General features: G+C 35.5%; 1 protein-coding gene across 5 annotated transcripts in view; it reads left to right on the top strand.

The window, feature by feature from the left end:
• LOC138714634 (mitogen-activated protein kinase-binding protein 1-like) overlaps positions 1-17,210 on the top strand; it is a 525,862-nt gene that overhangs the window by 435,065 nt on the left and 73,587 nt on the right. For all 5 annotated transcript variants that reach the window (XM_069846668.1, XM_069846671.1, XM_069846670.1 and 2 more), the window contains exons 8-15: positions 807-942; positions 5,112-5,327; positions 6,225-6,406; positions 8,459-8,612; positions 9,411-9,545; positions 9,761-9,964; positions 13,123-13,496; positions 13,788-13,978. In XM_069846668.1, the coding sequence (XP_069702769.1) occupies positions 807-942; positions 5,112-5,327; positions 6,225-6,406; positions 8,459-8,612; positions 9,411-9,545; positions 9,761-9,964; positions 13,123-13,496; positions 13,788-13,978 (1,592 nt within the window). The remainder of the gene's footprint in view (positions 1-806; positions 943-5,111; positions 5,328-6,224; positions 6,407-8,458; positions 8,613-9,410; positions 9,546-9,760; positions 9,965-13,122; positions 13,497-13,787; positions 13,979-17,210) is intronic.

The following is a 17,210-nucleotide window of genomic DNA, read 5'->3' on the forward strand; positions in this document are numbered from 1 at the left end:
AATCCAGAAATGCATATAGAGTGTTAGTTGGGAGACCGGAGGGAAAAAGACCTTTAGGGAGGCCGAGACGTAGATGGGAGGATAATATTAAAATGGATTTGAGGGAGGTGGGGTATGATGATAGAGACTGGATTAATCTTGCACAGGATAGGGACCGCTGGCGGGCTTATGTGAGGGCGGCAATGAACCTTCGGGTTCCTTAAAAGCCATTTGTAAGTAAGTAAGTAAGACTTTCTTGTGTTAAATTCTAACGTACCTTGTTTACATGTTGGACCTTTTATGGGTCATCTTCAGAACACACACACTCTTTGACTCCACTTTACACCACACGAACACACCCTTACAGGAAACTAAACAAGAGGCGCCAAGTCCAGCAACGACCAGTTCTGAAGTTGACCCATAAAAGGTCGAAACATGTAAACAAGGTACGTTAGAATTTAACACAAGAAAGTCTTATCATACATATTCCGAAATAAATAATAGTAATAATAATAGATGTGTTGTGAAATACTATAATTGAAACTTACCAGTTAAGCTGAATACATTAGAAGTGTAAAGACAGTTACTCAGAATTGCCATTTATAAAGTAAAAATACAATTATTTAGATATTTAAATATAATCACTGTTCAACCTATTAAGAGAAAATCACTTCAGTAAACTAGTCTGAAAAAAAAAAAAACTGTTTTGTGGCTGGAGTAATTATTGCTGAGCTGGTATGGGGCCCATTTGTACGCATTTACTCGTCTTAAATAAGCTGCTGTAGAAAGCCACACAGTCCTAATATGAATGCTCTGTTTGATTTCAGTCACATGGCGACGCACCCCAATAACGCAAAATATCCCGATGCCGTGGCCTTAGCTTTCGACCACACCAACCTGAAGCTGACCTGTGTGTACAACGACCACAGCTTGTATGTGTGGGATGTACGGGACATCAAAAGGGTGAGTGAAGCCTCACTAATGATTAAAAATTGTTAATTCCTTATCTGCGAGTTCCAAAATTATATGAGGGCATTCACAAAGTCAGGATTGGTCGAATATTGTCAAGCTCGAGAGTTCCAAACAGGTTTTCATATGCACAGTCTGTTAAGGTGAACCTTTGGAAAGCCAAGAGTCACTTTGTGAGCTCGTGTGAATGCTTGTAGTGAATATTGGTTGAAAATGAGCTGATCACACTAGTTATGAAGTCCAAGTTAATAATCCATTACTCCTTTACATCTGAAATACCGAGTGTGTAAAAAGTTATGCCCGATTTTTAATGCAAGTAGTATTTATTCATTTATTTATTTGTTTTCATCTATTTTTATTTATTTGTTATTTATTTTTATTTCTTTATTCCTATCTTTCTCTCACTCTTTCTCTCTCTTTCTTTCTTTCTTTCTTTCTTTTTCTTTCTTTCTTCCTTCTTTCCTTTTTTTCCTTTCTTTCTTTCTTTCTTTCTTTCTTTCTTTCCTTCTTTCTTTCGTTCTTTCTTTCCTTCTTTCTTTCCTGCTTTCTTTTTTTCTTCCTTTCTTTCTTTCTTTTTCTTTCTTTCTTCCTTCTTTCCTTTTTTTCCTTTCTTTCTTTCTTTCTTTCCTTCTTTCTTTCCTTCTTTTTTTCCTTTCTTTCTTTCTTTCTTTCTTTCTTTCCTTCTTTCTTTCCTGCTTTCTTTTTTTCTTCCTTTCTTTCTTTCTTTTTCTTTCTTTCTTCCTTCTTTCCTTTTTTTCCTTTCTTTCTTTCTTTCTTTCTTTCTTTCTTTCGTTCTTTCTTTCCTTCTTTCTTTCCTACTTTCTTTTTTTCTTCCTTTCTTTCTTTCTTCCTTTCTTTCTTTCTTTCTTTCTTTCCTTCTTTCTTTCGTTCTTTCTTTCCTTCTTTCTTTCCTGCTTTCTTTTTTTCTTCCTTTCTTTCTTTCTTCCTTTCTTTCTTTCTTTCTTTCTTTCCTGCTTTCTTTTTTTCTTCCTTTCTTTCTTTCGTTCTTTCTTTCCTTCTTTCTTTCCTGCTTCCTTTTTTTCTTCCTTTCTTCCTTTCTTTCTTTCTTTCTTTCTTTCTTTCAACACCACACTTACTTGAAACGAGCCATAATCATAACACAGTAATTCCACTCACTTTCAATAACAGCTTCACAAAATAATAACAATAATACTAATCCTTGTATAGATTGACAAATCGAACTGAAACCCTGACCGAGTTACTACGTGAGCGCTGGCTGTCTTGGGGAGGAGCAAGTGAGAAAGCACGGGGGGAAGGGAGAGAGCACTATGCACTATACTTGCAGGTCCACTCACAATTTGTCAAACCTGCTAACAAAAGCATTGAAAGGTTGACTAGTTGCCTGCAATGCTAGCATAATGGAACCTTCCTAGCCGACAGTCAAGGCAAAAATGAAGAATCCGTTATTGTGGTAATACTGGAGAGTGGTTCTTCTATTGGTCGCGATGTCCACACACACCCTCTCAGATATTTACGTGGTGATTGGTGACTGAATGACGAGGAGCGAGGGAGAGAGAAGAAAGAAAGAGAGAGATTCCAGAAGTTGGCGTGTTTTACAGGGTTCAATTGAAGTTGTCAAACTATACATGGGTTATGCTTGCATAAATAGAAATCGGGCATAACTTTGTACACACCTGGTATATATAGTTAATACAAGTATCTTGACTATGTTCTCTTTGATGAAATGTCCTCTTTTATGAGTACAGACTTCTTTCTCAAGAAATATATTATGCTAATTGTACCTTCATGTTCCCGGGGAAATAGAAAATTTAATTTGATGGACAGTACGATAGTTACTAATCCAACACACACGTAAAGAATTGCAAGTGTGTGCTTTTCACCATTTATCTCAAATGACAGTAATGGCACATTATGTATGCAGACAGCTTTATCAAGTTTACCAAGGACAGAAAATAAAATGTATGGTTCAGTGACCTACAAAACTGGTTACATTTTTAGTGTCTCTAGTTTGACTGACAAAGAAAGCTCACCAAGTTATAATGGATACTCACAATGATTTTTCCCCCGTACGTTCCATTTGAAATAAGACATCTCTTTATAAATTTCTACATCTGGAGAAGGCCTAGCCTTCGAGGTGAAAAAATGCTCAAAAGAATGAGATGAAGAAAAATACTTCTGAAATAATAAGTAGGATTATACCTCACCGTAATCCTTTTGTTACTATTTTGGTATGTAATCCTTGATAAGTCCCTTCTCGGACAATATCTCGTCATCATTGAATTATTGTTAATAATATAATAGTTATACCAATTATTAATAATTCGCCTGACGTTCATATAAGTCTCATATCTTCATTGCCATTGTGAAGAAGAAAATGTTTAAGACCCCAAATGCTTAAAAATCGGGGAAGCTTATGAAAACTTACCTCTTAAAGCTGTTTCAACAAGTATACTTTCCATCTGTCAGTGATCATAACATTCTTTTCGTAGATTCATGGACTAGTTGCCAATGTAAACAGGCTATAGAAAGAATAACTCCAGAACATAAAACGGTGGAAGTGTTAACAATTCCAAAGCAAATAGTTTCGATTGTTCAACCTCTTGATGTTTATGGCTTTAGGTCTTGGAAAAATTTCATCTGGAAGCTCTCTGATAGTGTTTTGTTACATGGCACGAATATTGTATTGTATCAGAGAGATAATGTGATAAAATTGCAGTCCTTAACACATTATCAGTTTTCATCTCCTAGATATGTAAATATGTTTAAATATGACTGGCATAAAGCCGGGTACTTTGACAACAAACCTGATAAATTCGTCACTCTTGTAGAACTGTAGAATTCTGTTTTTACGTTGATATGCAGAACTGCTCTAAAGCTGACTGTGAGAAATTTTTTTTTTTCTGAAATGTTCGTGGTGCAAAGTTTCACTGTGTTTTGATCATTTTTATAACGATTTTCACTACTGTGATCAGTACAGTAAGTAATTTCAGGTATGCTTACATTTCGTTATCATTTTTTCATAGACTAATCTATAGTCAATTTCATTAATATTATTTATCTGATATGTCATTTTCATAATTTATATTATTCAAGGAGATTCTGACAGTACAGAATGCAGCTAGAAGAGATTTATTGTCTGATATGTCTAGCACGTAGCACTGTTTGCATTAACTGTTATAACTGTGGATTGAAAAAAATGAAAAAAAAAATCATATCTCGTAAACTAAGCTTTCACTGGATGTAGAAATTTACAGGGAGGTTTCTTATTTCAAATGGAATGCATGGGGAAACAATCGTGAAAATCCATTATCACTTGGTGAACCTTCCTTGTGAGTTTAATTCCATTTCTTTGGATAGGAGAGAATGACATCCACAAGCCAGAATTTTTTATCTTCCATGAAAACAATATTAATAACTAAATAACTAACAAATCAGTTATAAGTGAAAAATGGTAGACAATCAGTTAACGTGATCAAAAAGCATGAATCTTTGCATTGTAGTATTTAGTATTTGTATTTAGTATTTATTTATTTATTTAACTGGTAGAGATAAGGCCGTCAGGCCTTCTCTGCCCCTCTACCAGGAGATTCCAACTACAATATGAACAATAAAATTACAATTAGTATTAAATTTACAATTACAATTACAAATAACATTACAATTAGTATTAAATTTACAATTACAATAAAATCAAAGTATGAAATGATTACCTGAATAATTAAAGCTAGATAATTTATCATAGAGAAACAAAGAATATTTTATATTTACTGAATTACAAATTAAATCTAGAATAACAAAATTGTATAGTGATGAAATTACTGAATATTGAAATATTTTGTGACAGATTAAAGAAACTATTTACAAGAAATCAATTACTGACCAAGTGTCTAGTAAGTTTTTGTTTGAATTCAATTTTATTTCGACAGTCCCTGATGCTAGCAGGTAGCGAATTCCAGTGTCTTGGCAGGGCTATTGTGAAAGAGGATGAGTATGAGGAGGTGCGATGGGATGGTATTATTATCAAAGAAATAATAATTTTAATATGGACTCCTAAAATCTTACATTGAGAGGAAAAATTTATTTATTTGTTTATTTATTTATTTATTTATTTACTTATTTTATTTATGCATTTCAATATTATATATTTATAGTTGGTGCTTTATTAAGAATTGTGTTCGCAGGTTGGGAAGTCGCATTCCTTCCTCTTCCACTCTGCCTGCATTTGGGGAGTAGAGATGTTTCCTCCAATGGAGCACGAGGGTGGCAGTGCAATAGCTGCAATGCCTCCAGGTTCGTTTGTTACATGCTCTAGTGACGACACCATCAGAGTGTGGAACCTGGACTCCAACCTGCCGCCAGATAATGATACCATGTACAAGAGGAACATCTACAGCAATGTGAGTCTACGTAATTGTGAGTCTGTAATTGCAGCTATTAATCATTGACAGCAATAATAAAAAGAACGTGACCCAAAATTGAGCCTTGAGGAACTCCAGCATTAAGTGTACACTAGGAAGATAAATGTTCTCCTCAAATTCAACGACTTGCTGTCTGTTTGTAAGATAATATTCAATTAAAATCTCGTTTTCTTGTACACCATAGAATGAAAGTTTCTCCAGCAGTACATCATTGACAGCAATAATAAAAAGAACGTGATCCAAAATTGAGCCTTGAGGAACTCTAGCATTAACTGTGCACTGGGAAGATAAATGTTCTCCTCAAATTCAACGACTTGCTGTCTGTTTTTTTAAGATAGTATTCAATTAAAATCTTGTTTTCTTCTACACCATAGAATGAAAGTTTCTCCAGCAGTACATCATTGACAGCAATAATAAAAAGAACGTGACCCAAAATTGAGCCTTGAGGAACTCCAGCATTAACTGTACACTGGGAAGATAAATGTTCTCCTCAAATTCAACGACTTGCTGTCTGTTTGTAAGATAGTATTCAATTAAAATCTCGTTTTCTTGTACACCATAGAATGAAAGTTTCTCCAGCAGTACATCATGAGATAGGGAATCAAATGCCTTACTCAAATCACACATACAAGCCATCGAATTCTGTTTTAATTCAAATGCATTTAACACCCATGAAACAACACTTTTTACTGCTAAGGTATTTGATTTCCCATGTCTAAAACAAAACTGTTACTCATTTAGCAAATTATTCCCTTTAAAATATGTAACCAACTGTCTGAGCTCTAATACATAATACATAATGTGTGTCATAAATGATGTCACTGTCTCCATTATTGGAATTCTGTGACAATTGTCATGCTGTTGTACTGTTTACAGGAACTTCTGAAGGTGCTATACGTAGACCCCGAGCTCACTTACCTCAAAGACCTGGAGTTATCCGGTGCAGGCACTGCAGAAAAGACTGACAGCTCATATGACGGTCGTAATGGTGTGAGATCAATACGGATCAGTCCAGACGGCAAGCACCTTGCCTCAGGGGACAGAGCTGGCAATATAAGGTGCGAGGATGAGAAGCATAAATGCAATTTGTTGTCTTATTCAGTTAATTTGGCATATTGAAAGTTAACGAAAATGAATAACAAAGACAGTGATACAATGTTTAATTCATGTTTACTCCGGTAGCATAAGCATTCAAAATGAATTGTATTTTATTGCCTTATAAATTAATGAAGAGATATAATATAAAGGTATACCCAGGTACAAATATTAAATTCTTTCATCTCATTGCTTTATGTGCATGTAAACAAAAACAGTTGTGTTCTTTATGTTTATGAATCATTTTCATGACCATATTGTAATGATGATTAACACATGCATTGTCTTTTAGGAAAAAAGCTAGTAAAGAGTGTGTGTATCTAATACCTTCTCACTTCACTTGAATGACTCAGGTTCTGCATATGCAACTAGTAAAGTAATAGTTCAAGACAGTGGCGGTTCCTCGGGGGAGGGAAGGGAGGAACGTCCTCCTCACATTTTTCTTCTTTTGAAAGTAAATACCAAATAAAATATGTGCCTTGAAATTCGAGGAAGATTCGATCATTTTTACAGCTATAAGGAAACCTCGGTTGATCGAGTTTTAAACGATGCGCGCTCATGTGCTGCTAGAAAACTGTGAGAAAGATGCGAGATTGTTTGTGTGGAGGAAAGCCAATCCATTCCTCCTTTACTGCAGTTAACACACATAGACAACAGCGCACTAGCGGCCAGAGAAAGAAGCAGAGTTTTAAAGCAAGTAAATGAACGGAAAGGGAGGAGATCCTCCTCTGAATCAGTCATGGGCGGGAAATAGAAACCGACTGGTCGTGCAGCAAGCTTGCTACCGCTGCCATCTAACAATGGTACATTCAACCAGACTATAACACATCTAGGAGGAGGCACAATAAAAACAGTTTTAACGCAAAGCTAAGAAAAACACCATATAAACTTTTTTTTAATTATAAATAAAAAATATTATTCATTGCATTTTATATAAGCTATTATTCATGGTTTGAAACTTTCAAGAATATTTGAAAGTTAAAGTCAGGTTTATATAAAACAAAGAGGAAGTAGTTCTACTTTAGTATCGCAGACCTTTTCGGCCCCTGAAATTCACTTCCATTCATTGTGTACTAGACAGGGCAACAACCAAGTTGTCAGTTTTGTACAAATATATTTGAAATTGAAAGTAGTACTCCAAACTACAAATTATTTTTAACATAAAGAATTAATTGGCCACCGGCAACTTTGAACATTAATGGTAGTATGACTTTACAAGAACTGATATTCTTCAAAGTCATGTGATACTGAACTTGTAAAATGTACATGTGGCAACACAGACCACGTGGGTGGGTGCAGTGTTCTTGCTTTCCTCAGATTATTTCCCATTCCCATTTCCGCAGTTCCGATTACGTGTTAGTAACTATAGTCTCTTCCAACACGTGTGATGCTGTAGTGTGCCCGAAAAATGCTGCGAGGTGAATTTCCTTGTAATTGTTAATTTGTGCAATTATTCAACAATGAATGGAAGTGAAAACATATATTTTGGAAAATTTAGGAAACTCTGTTTACAAGAACAGATTATTGTGATACAGAAGGGAAGACAACCCCAACACTACCTGGGCTTACATATACGCATGTTGGCTGATTTGTAGCACGTTTCATTCAAGAAGGTGTCTTTTCGTCCTGTTACCTTCTTTCCTCCTCTTAAGAAATACCCAGGAGCCACCACTGGTTCAAGATTATCTTTACATAGTCGTTGTGTATAGATGTAATTTCCATGAGTATAATTATAATACAATTGACTGACCAGTGTAATAATAATAATAATAATAATAATAATAATAGAAATAAAATTGCCATTGTCATTTTTCATTGATTATCTACAAGGAAAATGGGGTGTTTTAATAAAATTTGCCCCAAACACTGTTCTTGTCCATAGCGATTCCTTCTTGTATCAAGACTGATGATATAGGAAGTCGATATATATTAGTCATTTGGCCTAAGCTTCAACTAGAATTACAAATAAATGTGGAATGTTCACAGTATGTATGAAGTTAAACATAAATTTTCAGAATTCACGAACTGAAGAATCTACAGGAACTCTGTCGGATAGAAGCTCATGATGCGGAAGTCTTGTGCCTGGAGTACAGCCGTCATGAGAGTGGACACAAACTGCTGGCCTCTGCTTCCAGAGATCGCCTCATTCACGTGTTCAGCGTGGACGAGGTAGTCACTTATGTTCACTTTCTTCTATGAACTTAAATATATAGTTGTTTTGTATGTTAGCAGCAATCTAATATGTGCCACAGAGAAATTAATTTCATGGGAAAGATATACAAATACATAATTATGCAAATATATAAATACAGTATTAAGAATATGTGTTAATTTCATTCAACAATAGATGGATAAGTTGAACAGGAATTCTAATAACCACGATGTGTTCATGTTTTTCCATAGTCCTGCCTACATACTTCTAACAATATCTCATAGCGTGACTAATTTCCCATGTCCCTGTAAAGTTGATAATGATTCAGACTATATTTTATAGTAGTGTGACTATATAGCCAATTGGCTAGTTTTCTGAATTCAGACTGGCTGTCCACACCTATGGAGTAATGGTCAGAGTGTCTGTCTGCGAAACCAGGTGGCCCGGGTTCGAATCCCGGTCGGGGCAGGTTACCTGGTTGAGGTTTTTTCCGGGGTTTTCCCTCAACCCAATACGAGCAAATGCTGCGTAACTTTCGGTGCTGGACCCCAGACTCATTTCACCGGCATTATCACTTTCATATCATTCAGACACTAAATAACCTAGATGTTGATACAGTGTCGTAAAATAACCCAAGAAAATAAAATTCAGACTGGCCATTCATGTAATGGTGTTAAAAAAGTGTATTTGAACCTTTTAGTCAATCATAACTTCTGTGACAGGATGTGTACTTTCATATTTAATAGTTTTGCTACTGAAGTTCACTGTAACACTTTTTTGTTACTAATTGTTAACAAATTATTTCCTTGTTTCAGGAGTACAACTTCCTCCAAACCTTGGACGACCATTCTTCTTCCATAACTGCAGTTCGTTTCCTCAACACTCATGACCAACTGCAAATGGTGTCGTGTGGAGCTGATAAATCCATCATATTCCGACAGTTACAAGGGGTAAATTGTCAGCATTTTTAGTCATTTCATTCTTAAACAAATGAATTTGTCACATTGTTTCAGTAAATATTTGTTGATGAATTTCCTTTTTACACAGTTTTAGCTTTCTCAGAAACTGTGATGTAACTTGGATTTCTGTGTATTTTGTTGATGTCATGGAGAAAACAAATGTTTGGTTGCATATGACCTGTAGTGCTACTTGTTGATGGTTTCAGACTCCAGGAGGAACACAGTGCCAATTTGCAAGGGGCCACAATATCGCCGGCAAGACAACATTGTATGACATGGAGGTTGATTCTGGTCAGAAGCACATCCTAACAGCTTGTCAGGATCGAAACATTCGTGTCTACAATGTCAGCAGTGGCAAACACAGCAAAACATATAAAGGATCAGTTGGTGAAGATGGCTCCCTTATCAAGGTATGTGTTGCATGTATTAAGATTATCTTGGTTGTCTAGATTTCTTTAATCTTTTTAATAATACTTTAGTTTCGTATGAAGGATATTTGCTGTAATTTCATTGAAATAAAACATTTTAATTGGTAAGCTGAATTCACTTTTGAACAGGATTGCTTTAAAACATAGAGGTGAAGTTTATTTTATTTTTTCCGAAACATTTCATGATTTTCTAAAATTTAATACACTTCTAAAAATGTGTGCATCCTCATTTTATGTATCAATAGGAATGTTTTTTTTTATATAGAACTTTAATTTTAGGCATTACTTCTCTGGCGAGTATGATTATATTGGAGATTTGTTGTTCTAATATGAAATACGTTTTGCACAATAAATAAAATTATTGCTTTTAGAATAATAGTATTTTTCATCCCAATGTAATGATTAATTTTATTACAAAGGCTGTTAAGGAATCCGGAGGTTCATTGCCGCCCTCACACAAGGCTGCCATCGGTCCCTATCCTGAGCAAAATTAATCCAGTCCCTACCATCATATCCCACCTACCTAAAATCCATTTTAATATTATCCTCCCATCTACGTAACTCTCTGTGTGTATTAATGATTAATTTTATATGAAAAAAAAAATGTAATATTTAAAATTATATGTAATGAATATCAATCATATTATATAATTATTTGAATTTTGTGTTTATTGTATCCTCAATCCAGCAGTCTTGTAGTATATCGTGCATACATGATCTTTGGATCCTTTCATTTTTTTATTAATTTCTTGACACTGGAGTATTTACAATAAATAAAGAAGTAACATAGAATTATGTTGAGATAAATGTACAAAAGCAGTATTTGTGTGATTTGTTTTGGCACACATGTAAGATGTTGCATGTTTTGATTTTGAAAATAAATGTAGCAGGTGGTAAATCTGAAAATATAAACAGTATAACCTCGTTTTAACGTTCCTGTTTTTAAGGAATGATTTCAGAAGTCCTTCTGTAAAAACGATGTAATTGAGTCTCTTTTCTAAGGAAGCCCATTTAAGGAAAGGTCCTACTTTTAAGGAATTCATTTTAATGGACTTGAGTGTGCACAACCCATTTTAGTAAAATTCTGAACCTATTCCAAATTCTTATATTCGAGTTCTGGTATGATCACACCAGTTCGTTGCTTGCATCAGTATATATTGTGATCGATAGTATGCATTGATTGGAAGTAAGATTGTAGAAATGTAGTTGTGATTTGCAGAAACATCATATTGTGTACTTTCGAAAGTTTGTTATTAATGTGTGGATGATTGGGAGGATGGATAGATGGGCGGATGGATGGGAGTATCTTGATAAAACTTATTTTAATACTGTGTATGTTCATCTCAAATTTCAGAATCATGTACAGTAAAGTTTCTTTTGTATGCATTTATGCATTTATCACACTCACTCGTTTTTTTCTGAGGTCCCAGCAAAATTCCTATGCTTTTCATGTTACTTTATTTCGGATGTTCGTTCTTCATTTAATCGTTTTTTACACTTCTACGATCGTATTTTATACTCCAGGAGATACAAAATGTCATTTGTACGTTCTAATTCAATTTTGATCGAAATTAGATTTGCCGTGAAAATGTAAGAACCCGAAAATACAGTATGTGTTCATGGTTAAGTGACAGTGGTCGAATTGGAAATAAATTACTGCTGGTATGCACAGACTTGTGATAATACGACTTTTTTTTTGCAGATTTTTAAAATAAGATATCGCTCCCACGCGTGAACTAAATAACGTGCTATATGAGACATCACACCCTACTGCAGGAATGTATAAGAGATGGTACAGAGTATGACGACACTATTGATTACCGTAATTGATTGTGTGATCAGCTTCACTAAGTAACAGACAATTTTAAATTTTTACTGCTGGTATACTTTTTGGCATCTTAATTTACTCTTGGTATGCCATACCGGCTCAATTCGACCACTGGATTAAGATGTTACCGGTTTTGAAATTCGTGGAAATTCGAAGCTGCCCAACACTTCATAGCTTCAGTAAACTGGTTATGCACGAGTGGGAAAATCCATTCACAGAAGGGAGTGATGTATGTGTATGTGTGTGAACTCCCACCTCAGCTTGTCGCACAGAAGGAAGAAATGGAACATTTTAAACAGTGAGGATCTGGTGCCAAAGATGTGACTGCGCTGAATAAAACTATCCTGACACCGTACAAACTGGAAATATTATGAACAAATTGTTGGAACCGTTATCATAATTTGAGGGCATGATTTTGTTCCTTAGGAGCAAACAAAAGTAAGCAGCCCAAAATAGACCAACTGATCTTTTATTGTAAAAAAGTAATTGCATATTATTGAATGTTTTTTTTTTAAATAATCACATGTTATTGAATAATGCTATTTCAGATGTTATTAAATGCTATTGTAATTATACATTTTCCTCACCCAATGTCCCATCCCTACCTTCCCGTGGTGCAGCTGTTAGTAAGCATAATTTTACAAGCTGAACTAAAGGGAGGGGCTACTCATCAATTAGCACTGGTCAGCTTGATGAGTTAATGACCGAATTTGGTATAATTTACCTCTATTCAATACCTAATTCTCTCTTTACCCTTTCCTATCCAGTCCTTTGACTGAACTCTTACTTTCTTCGACCCCGACATTTGAGCATTTGAGGCCTAGGGGTTCATTTCACTTTCCTTCCTACCCTTCCTACTTTTCTGTTCCTAGTGCTGACCTGTTATGACACTAAAATCATCCTCCAGTGGCTTAAGGAGGGAAAGCTGGTGATCAGCAAGATCTCACAACTAGGTCCAGTGGACCCGTCGACCAACAGCACTTGTGGTCCTCCAGACATTCTGGGGGTTGTGTGTGAATGAAGTAGCCACCAAAACGTTAAAATATGGTGTTCGCTTAAATCGGCTACAACTTGCCATTTAACCAAATCAAGAAATGGATTCAGAACATCTCAAAATCTGTGCGTCAGTGGCTAACCATGACAATATCTTTGAAAAATATTGGAGTGCAAGAGGTCAAATGACTTTATTGTCAATTGCCTGGCATTAGAAAACAACAACAACATTTTCCTCACTTTTGCTTTCTTTCTTCAGACTCCCAAAGAAACGTATAAATGAAGCTTTCCTGTATGATATACCCATCCTGTGTTGCAGGTTGTCCTGGACAGCAGTGGCATCTACTCCGCCACCAGCTGTACAGACAAGACACTGTGCGTATATGACTACTACTCAGGCGAGTGCATGGCGACGATGTTTGGCCACTCTGAGCTGGTGACGGGTCTGCGGTTCACCAATGACTGCCGGCGGCTGGTGTCTGCCTCCGGGGATGGCTGCATCTTCATATGGAAGGTGCCGCACGACATGGTGGTCACCATGCACGCACGCCTCGCCCAGCAGGCAGCCCGCGCAGGCAGAAGGATCGCGGCCCAGATCCCGAATGGCTTGCACCTGGACAACGAGACCTTCGGCCCGCCTCCTCCTGACTTCCTTGATCCCAATGCGAATAGTGTGGATCAGCCAGACTACAGGTAGCTACGCGTCTGTAGTGCAAGCACTGAATACACTGTTGTTCTGTGGGACCTAGCAGCTATCATGAATATTTACCTATTCTTATTCCACCATTGCTCTGTTATTGCCTTGTGATAATCTTATTGATTTTCAATGGTCTCTGTAATTGTATTTCAGAGCTTAACTAGAAATTTCATAAGTCGAGTCTCTTCTTACGACAGTAATGGTATAAATCTCGTAATTATCATATGATAAAGATAAAAATGTGATGTGATCTGTTTCACATGAATGGATAACATTTTTTTTTCTAGGTTTAGCGTAGGCCAGCTGCCACTGTGGGCCAAGAAGCAGATGGCAGACAACAGCTCACCTCCAGCAAGTCTCGCCAACAGGCAAATGGACCTTCCAAAAGGGCGCTGGGCTCAGAGACTGGATGCGGGGGGCATTACTGTGAAGTCTGTGTACGACAGTGACAGCATCATTCAGATTCCACTGGGACAAGGTAATTTAGGAACCATAGGGACAGTGGCAATTACATTAAAAGTCAGTAAGCCTCACGAATCTGACACATACCATATCTCATCACATAATCATCGCATTTTTAATACCTTTTTTTTTTTTTCTTCAAGTGAAAATATAGAGTGCGACCATTATGTGAAGAATACATTAAAATTATAACAATTGGTAGCATCAACTTTCAGTGATCAGCTTCCATGTAAAAGGAGAGCTGTACAAACAAGCTGGGCCAAATTGCGTGATTTGTAGTGGCAGAGGAAGGAGAGGGAAAGGAGGGGAACCGATATTAGTGTGGATACTGAAATCACTCTGTGAATACCTTTAAAAATTACTGTGATGTTATTGAATTAAGAACATTTTTTTATTGACTAAAAACATTCACAGTATTGTTGAATCATATGTACCAGTACATCTGAGACACTGACTACTGGACCAGTCTGCGGGAAAATTACATACTTATGACATTCTCCTGTAATTTCATCCCTCTTAGCCCCAAATATTTTCCTAAAAACCTTATTCTCGAACACCTTTAACCTCTGTTACTCTCTCAAAGTGAGAGTCCAAGTTTCACAACCATACAGAACAACCGGTAATATAACTGTTTTATAAATTCTAACTTTCAGATTTTTTGACAGCAGACTGGATGACAAAAGCTTTTCAACCGAATAATAACAGGCATTTCTCATATTTATTCTACATTTAATTTCCTCCCGAATGTAATTTATATTTGTTACTGTTGCTCCAAGATATTTGAATTTTTCCACCTTTTCAAAGGATAGATTTCGTACAATATTCTGGTCACGAGATATAATCATATACTTTGTCTTTTCAGGATTTACTTCCAAACCTATTTCTTTACTTGTTCAAGTAAAATTCCCGTGTTTTTCCTAATCGTTTGTGGATTTTCTCCTAACATATTCACGCTGATGATTTGTCTCGGCCTAAAGAATGTGTTTGAACACTCATAAACAACAACCACTTATAACCAACAATAATTGTACTGAACTGAAGGTATTATGGCTATTGAGTTGATGCTAACACCTCCACTTCATTCACTTTCGTCAGCAGTCACTACTTTTTCTCGCACATTCGACCTTGAACATAAGGGTAGAGGCGACACATTATTTTAAACAATATTCTTGTCGTGGTAAACAGAAATATCCATTTGACCATTATGCGGTGAAATTTTAAATTCCTAATCATTTTATGTATAAATAAGATGCAACCATTATGCAATGGTGAATGTTACACGATGAAATACGGTATTTTGTCATTAGATATTTTCCTCTTTTCACAGTAATTCAGTTAGTGAAAATATTTAAAGTAGAATTCCATTAAAAATTGATAATTGACAAAAAAAAAAAAGCAGATAATCCTTAATACAAGAAACATCCCTTCTATTTAACTGATCTTGTCTGGCTTTTAAATTATTTCAAGAAAGTTCTGAATTCTGACTCAAATTTGAGATTTAAATTATAGTATCTCTTCCAAATTTCTTCACGTTTCGTTCAAGTCTTCCTTATGTTGCTGTATTTTCGTTACAGCTAGTTTTATTAGTTTTAAATATTAATTCATGTGTATGAATCGTAGAAATTCTGTTTCAGAAAGTTTCCAATTGTAGGTATAATTGAAGACCTCCCTCAAATAGGATGTATCCAACAAATCTGTAATACACTTTCCAGGGAAAGGAAAATAATTTCAGGGTCATATTTCGTTAGGCCTATATTTGCTAGCGTCCTGCGCCGTGGCATCGCGGTCTAAGGCATCCCGCCTAGGACCCGCATTATGGAATGCACGCTGGTTCGAGTCCTCATGGGGGAAGAAATTTTTTCATGAAATTTCGGCCAGTGTATGGGACTGGTGCCCACCTGGCATTATGATGCACTTGGGGAGCTACAATAGATAGCGAAATTCGGTTGCGAATACCAACTATAACGGCTGGGGGGATCATCATGCTAACCACACAATACCTCCATTCTGGTTGGATGATCGTCCACCTCTGCTTCGGCATGTGGGCGTGAGGTCAGCAGCCAGCTGGTCGGTCTAGGTCCTTCATGGGCTGTAGCACCACGGATTATTATTATTATTATTATTATTATTATTATTATTATTATTATTATTATTATTATTATATTTGCAATATTGGAGTGCAAGAGGTCAAATGAGTTTATTGTCAAACGCCTGGCATTAGAAAACAACAACATATTTACTAGCAGAACCATTTGACTAAGTTTATTCAGCTATTGGACGCTTCAAAATTACTTTTTCCACCTAAGTCACATATTTCATTAATTTAATGTTGCATCCTTTTTCCAGGGAGGTCTTCAATTCTATAGATATTTTTCGAGGAAACTGAAATCTTTTATTTGCACTGTTTCTGTAACAGCTAGAATTATGTTAATTTTGCAAAGCAGTTCATATGAAATAAAGCTACCAGTATCAGCATTTTTATTTTAAGTTTTTTGTAGAAGATACAATTACACAAATAGTAATTAATTCTGTGCTAATATTTTTGAGGACAAACTGATAGTATTATTTAATTTATCACTTTATCTTATGTCAAGAAAAACGTTTCAGATCCATTTTGAAGTAAATTGCATATGGTGTTATTTCTTCAAATAAAGACTTACATTTTTAGTAAAAATTGCTATATTTCAAATGTATAATTCCTAGTGGAATTAACTCATGAATACTGAAATATAAATAAAATTCGTTTTAGGTTTATGAGAAATCATTGCATAAACATACAGATAGCATGCCAAAAAGTTCTTCTTTGGTATTAGGCTTGCTGAAACAGTGTATTTCTCTATGAAAATTTCGACAATGATTTTTTAAAAACATAAAATTTACTCATTTTGTTTTCTGTGCTGGGTATGAATTGTTTTTTTATGTTGTTATGTAATTGGGTATTACGTCTCGTTTGAGGCATTCTTGATTAAATTTAATGTTGTGGGATGTCTTGATTACTTTCACTCGCGTGGTTCGATATTGGTGAACTAAATGACTTATATCGTCGTTATTCATTGATTAAAGTTCTCGTTAACACTTTGTTAAAAACATAAAATTTAAAAAATAAAATAAATCTTATGTTTTTAACAAAGTGTTAACGAGAACTTTAATCAATGAATGATTTTTTTCATAATCATAAAACTTACTCTTTATTCTTTGTATTGTGAGAAAGTAAAAGCAGATGTACCTACAGAGAGGGATAGTGTGTG

The sequence above is a fragment of the Periplaneta americana genome, chromosome 15 (genome assembly GCF_040183065.1).
Source record: "Periplaneta americana isolate PAMFEO1 chromosome 15, P.americana_PAMFEO1_priV1, whole genome shotgun sequence".
NCBI lineage: Eukaryota > Metazoa > Arthropoda > Insecta > Blattodea > Blattidae > Periplaneta > Periplaneta americana.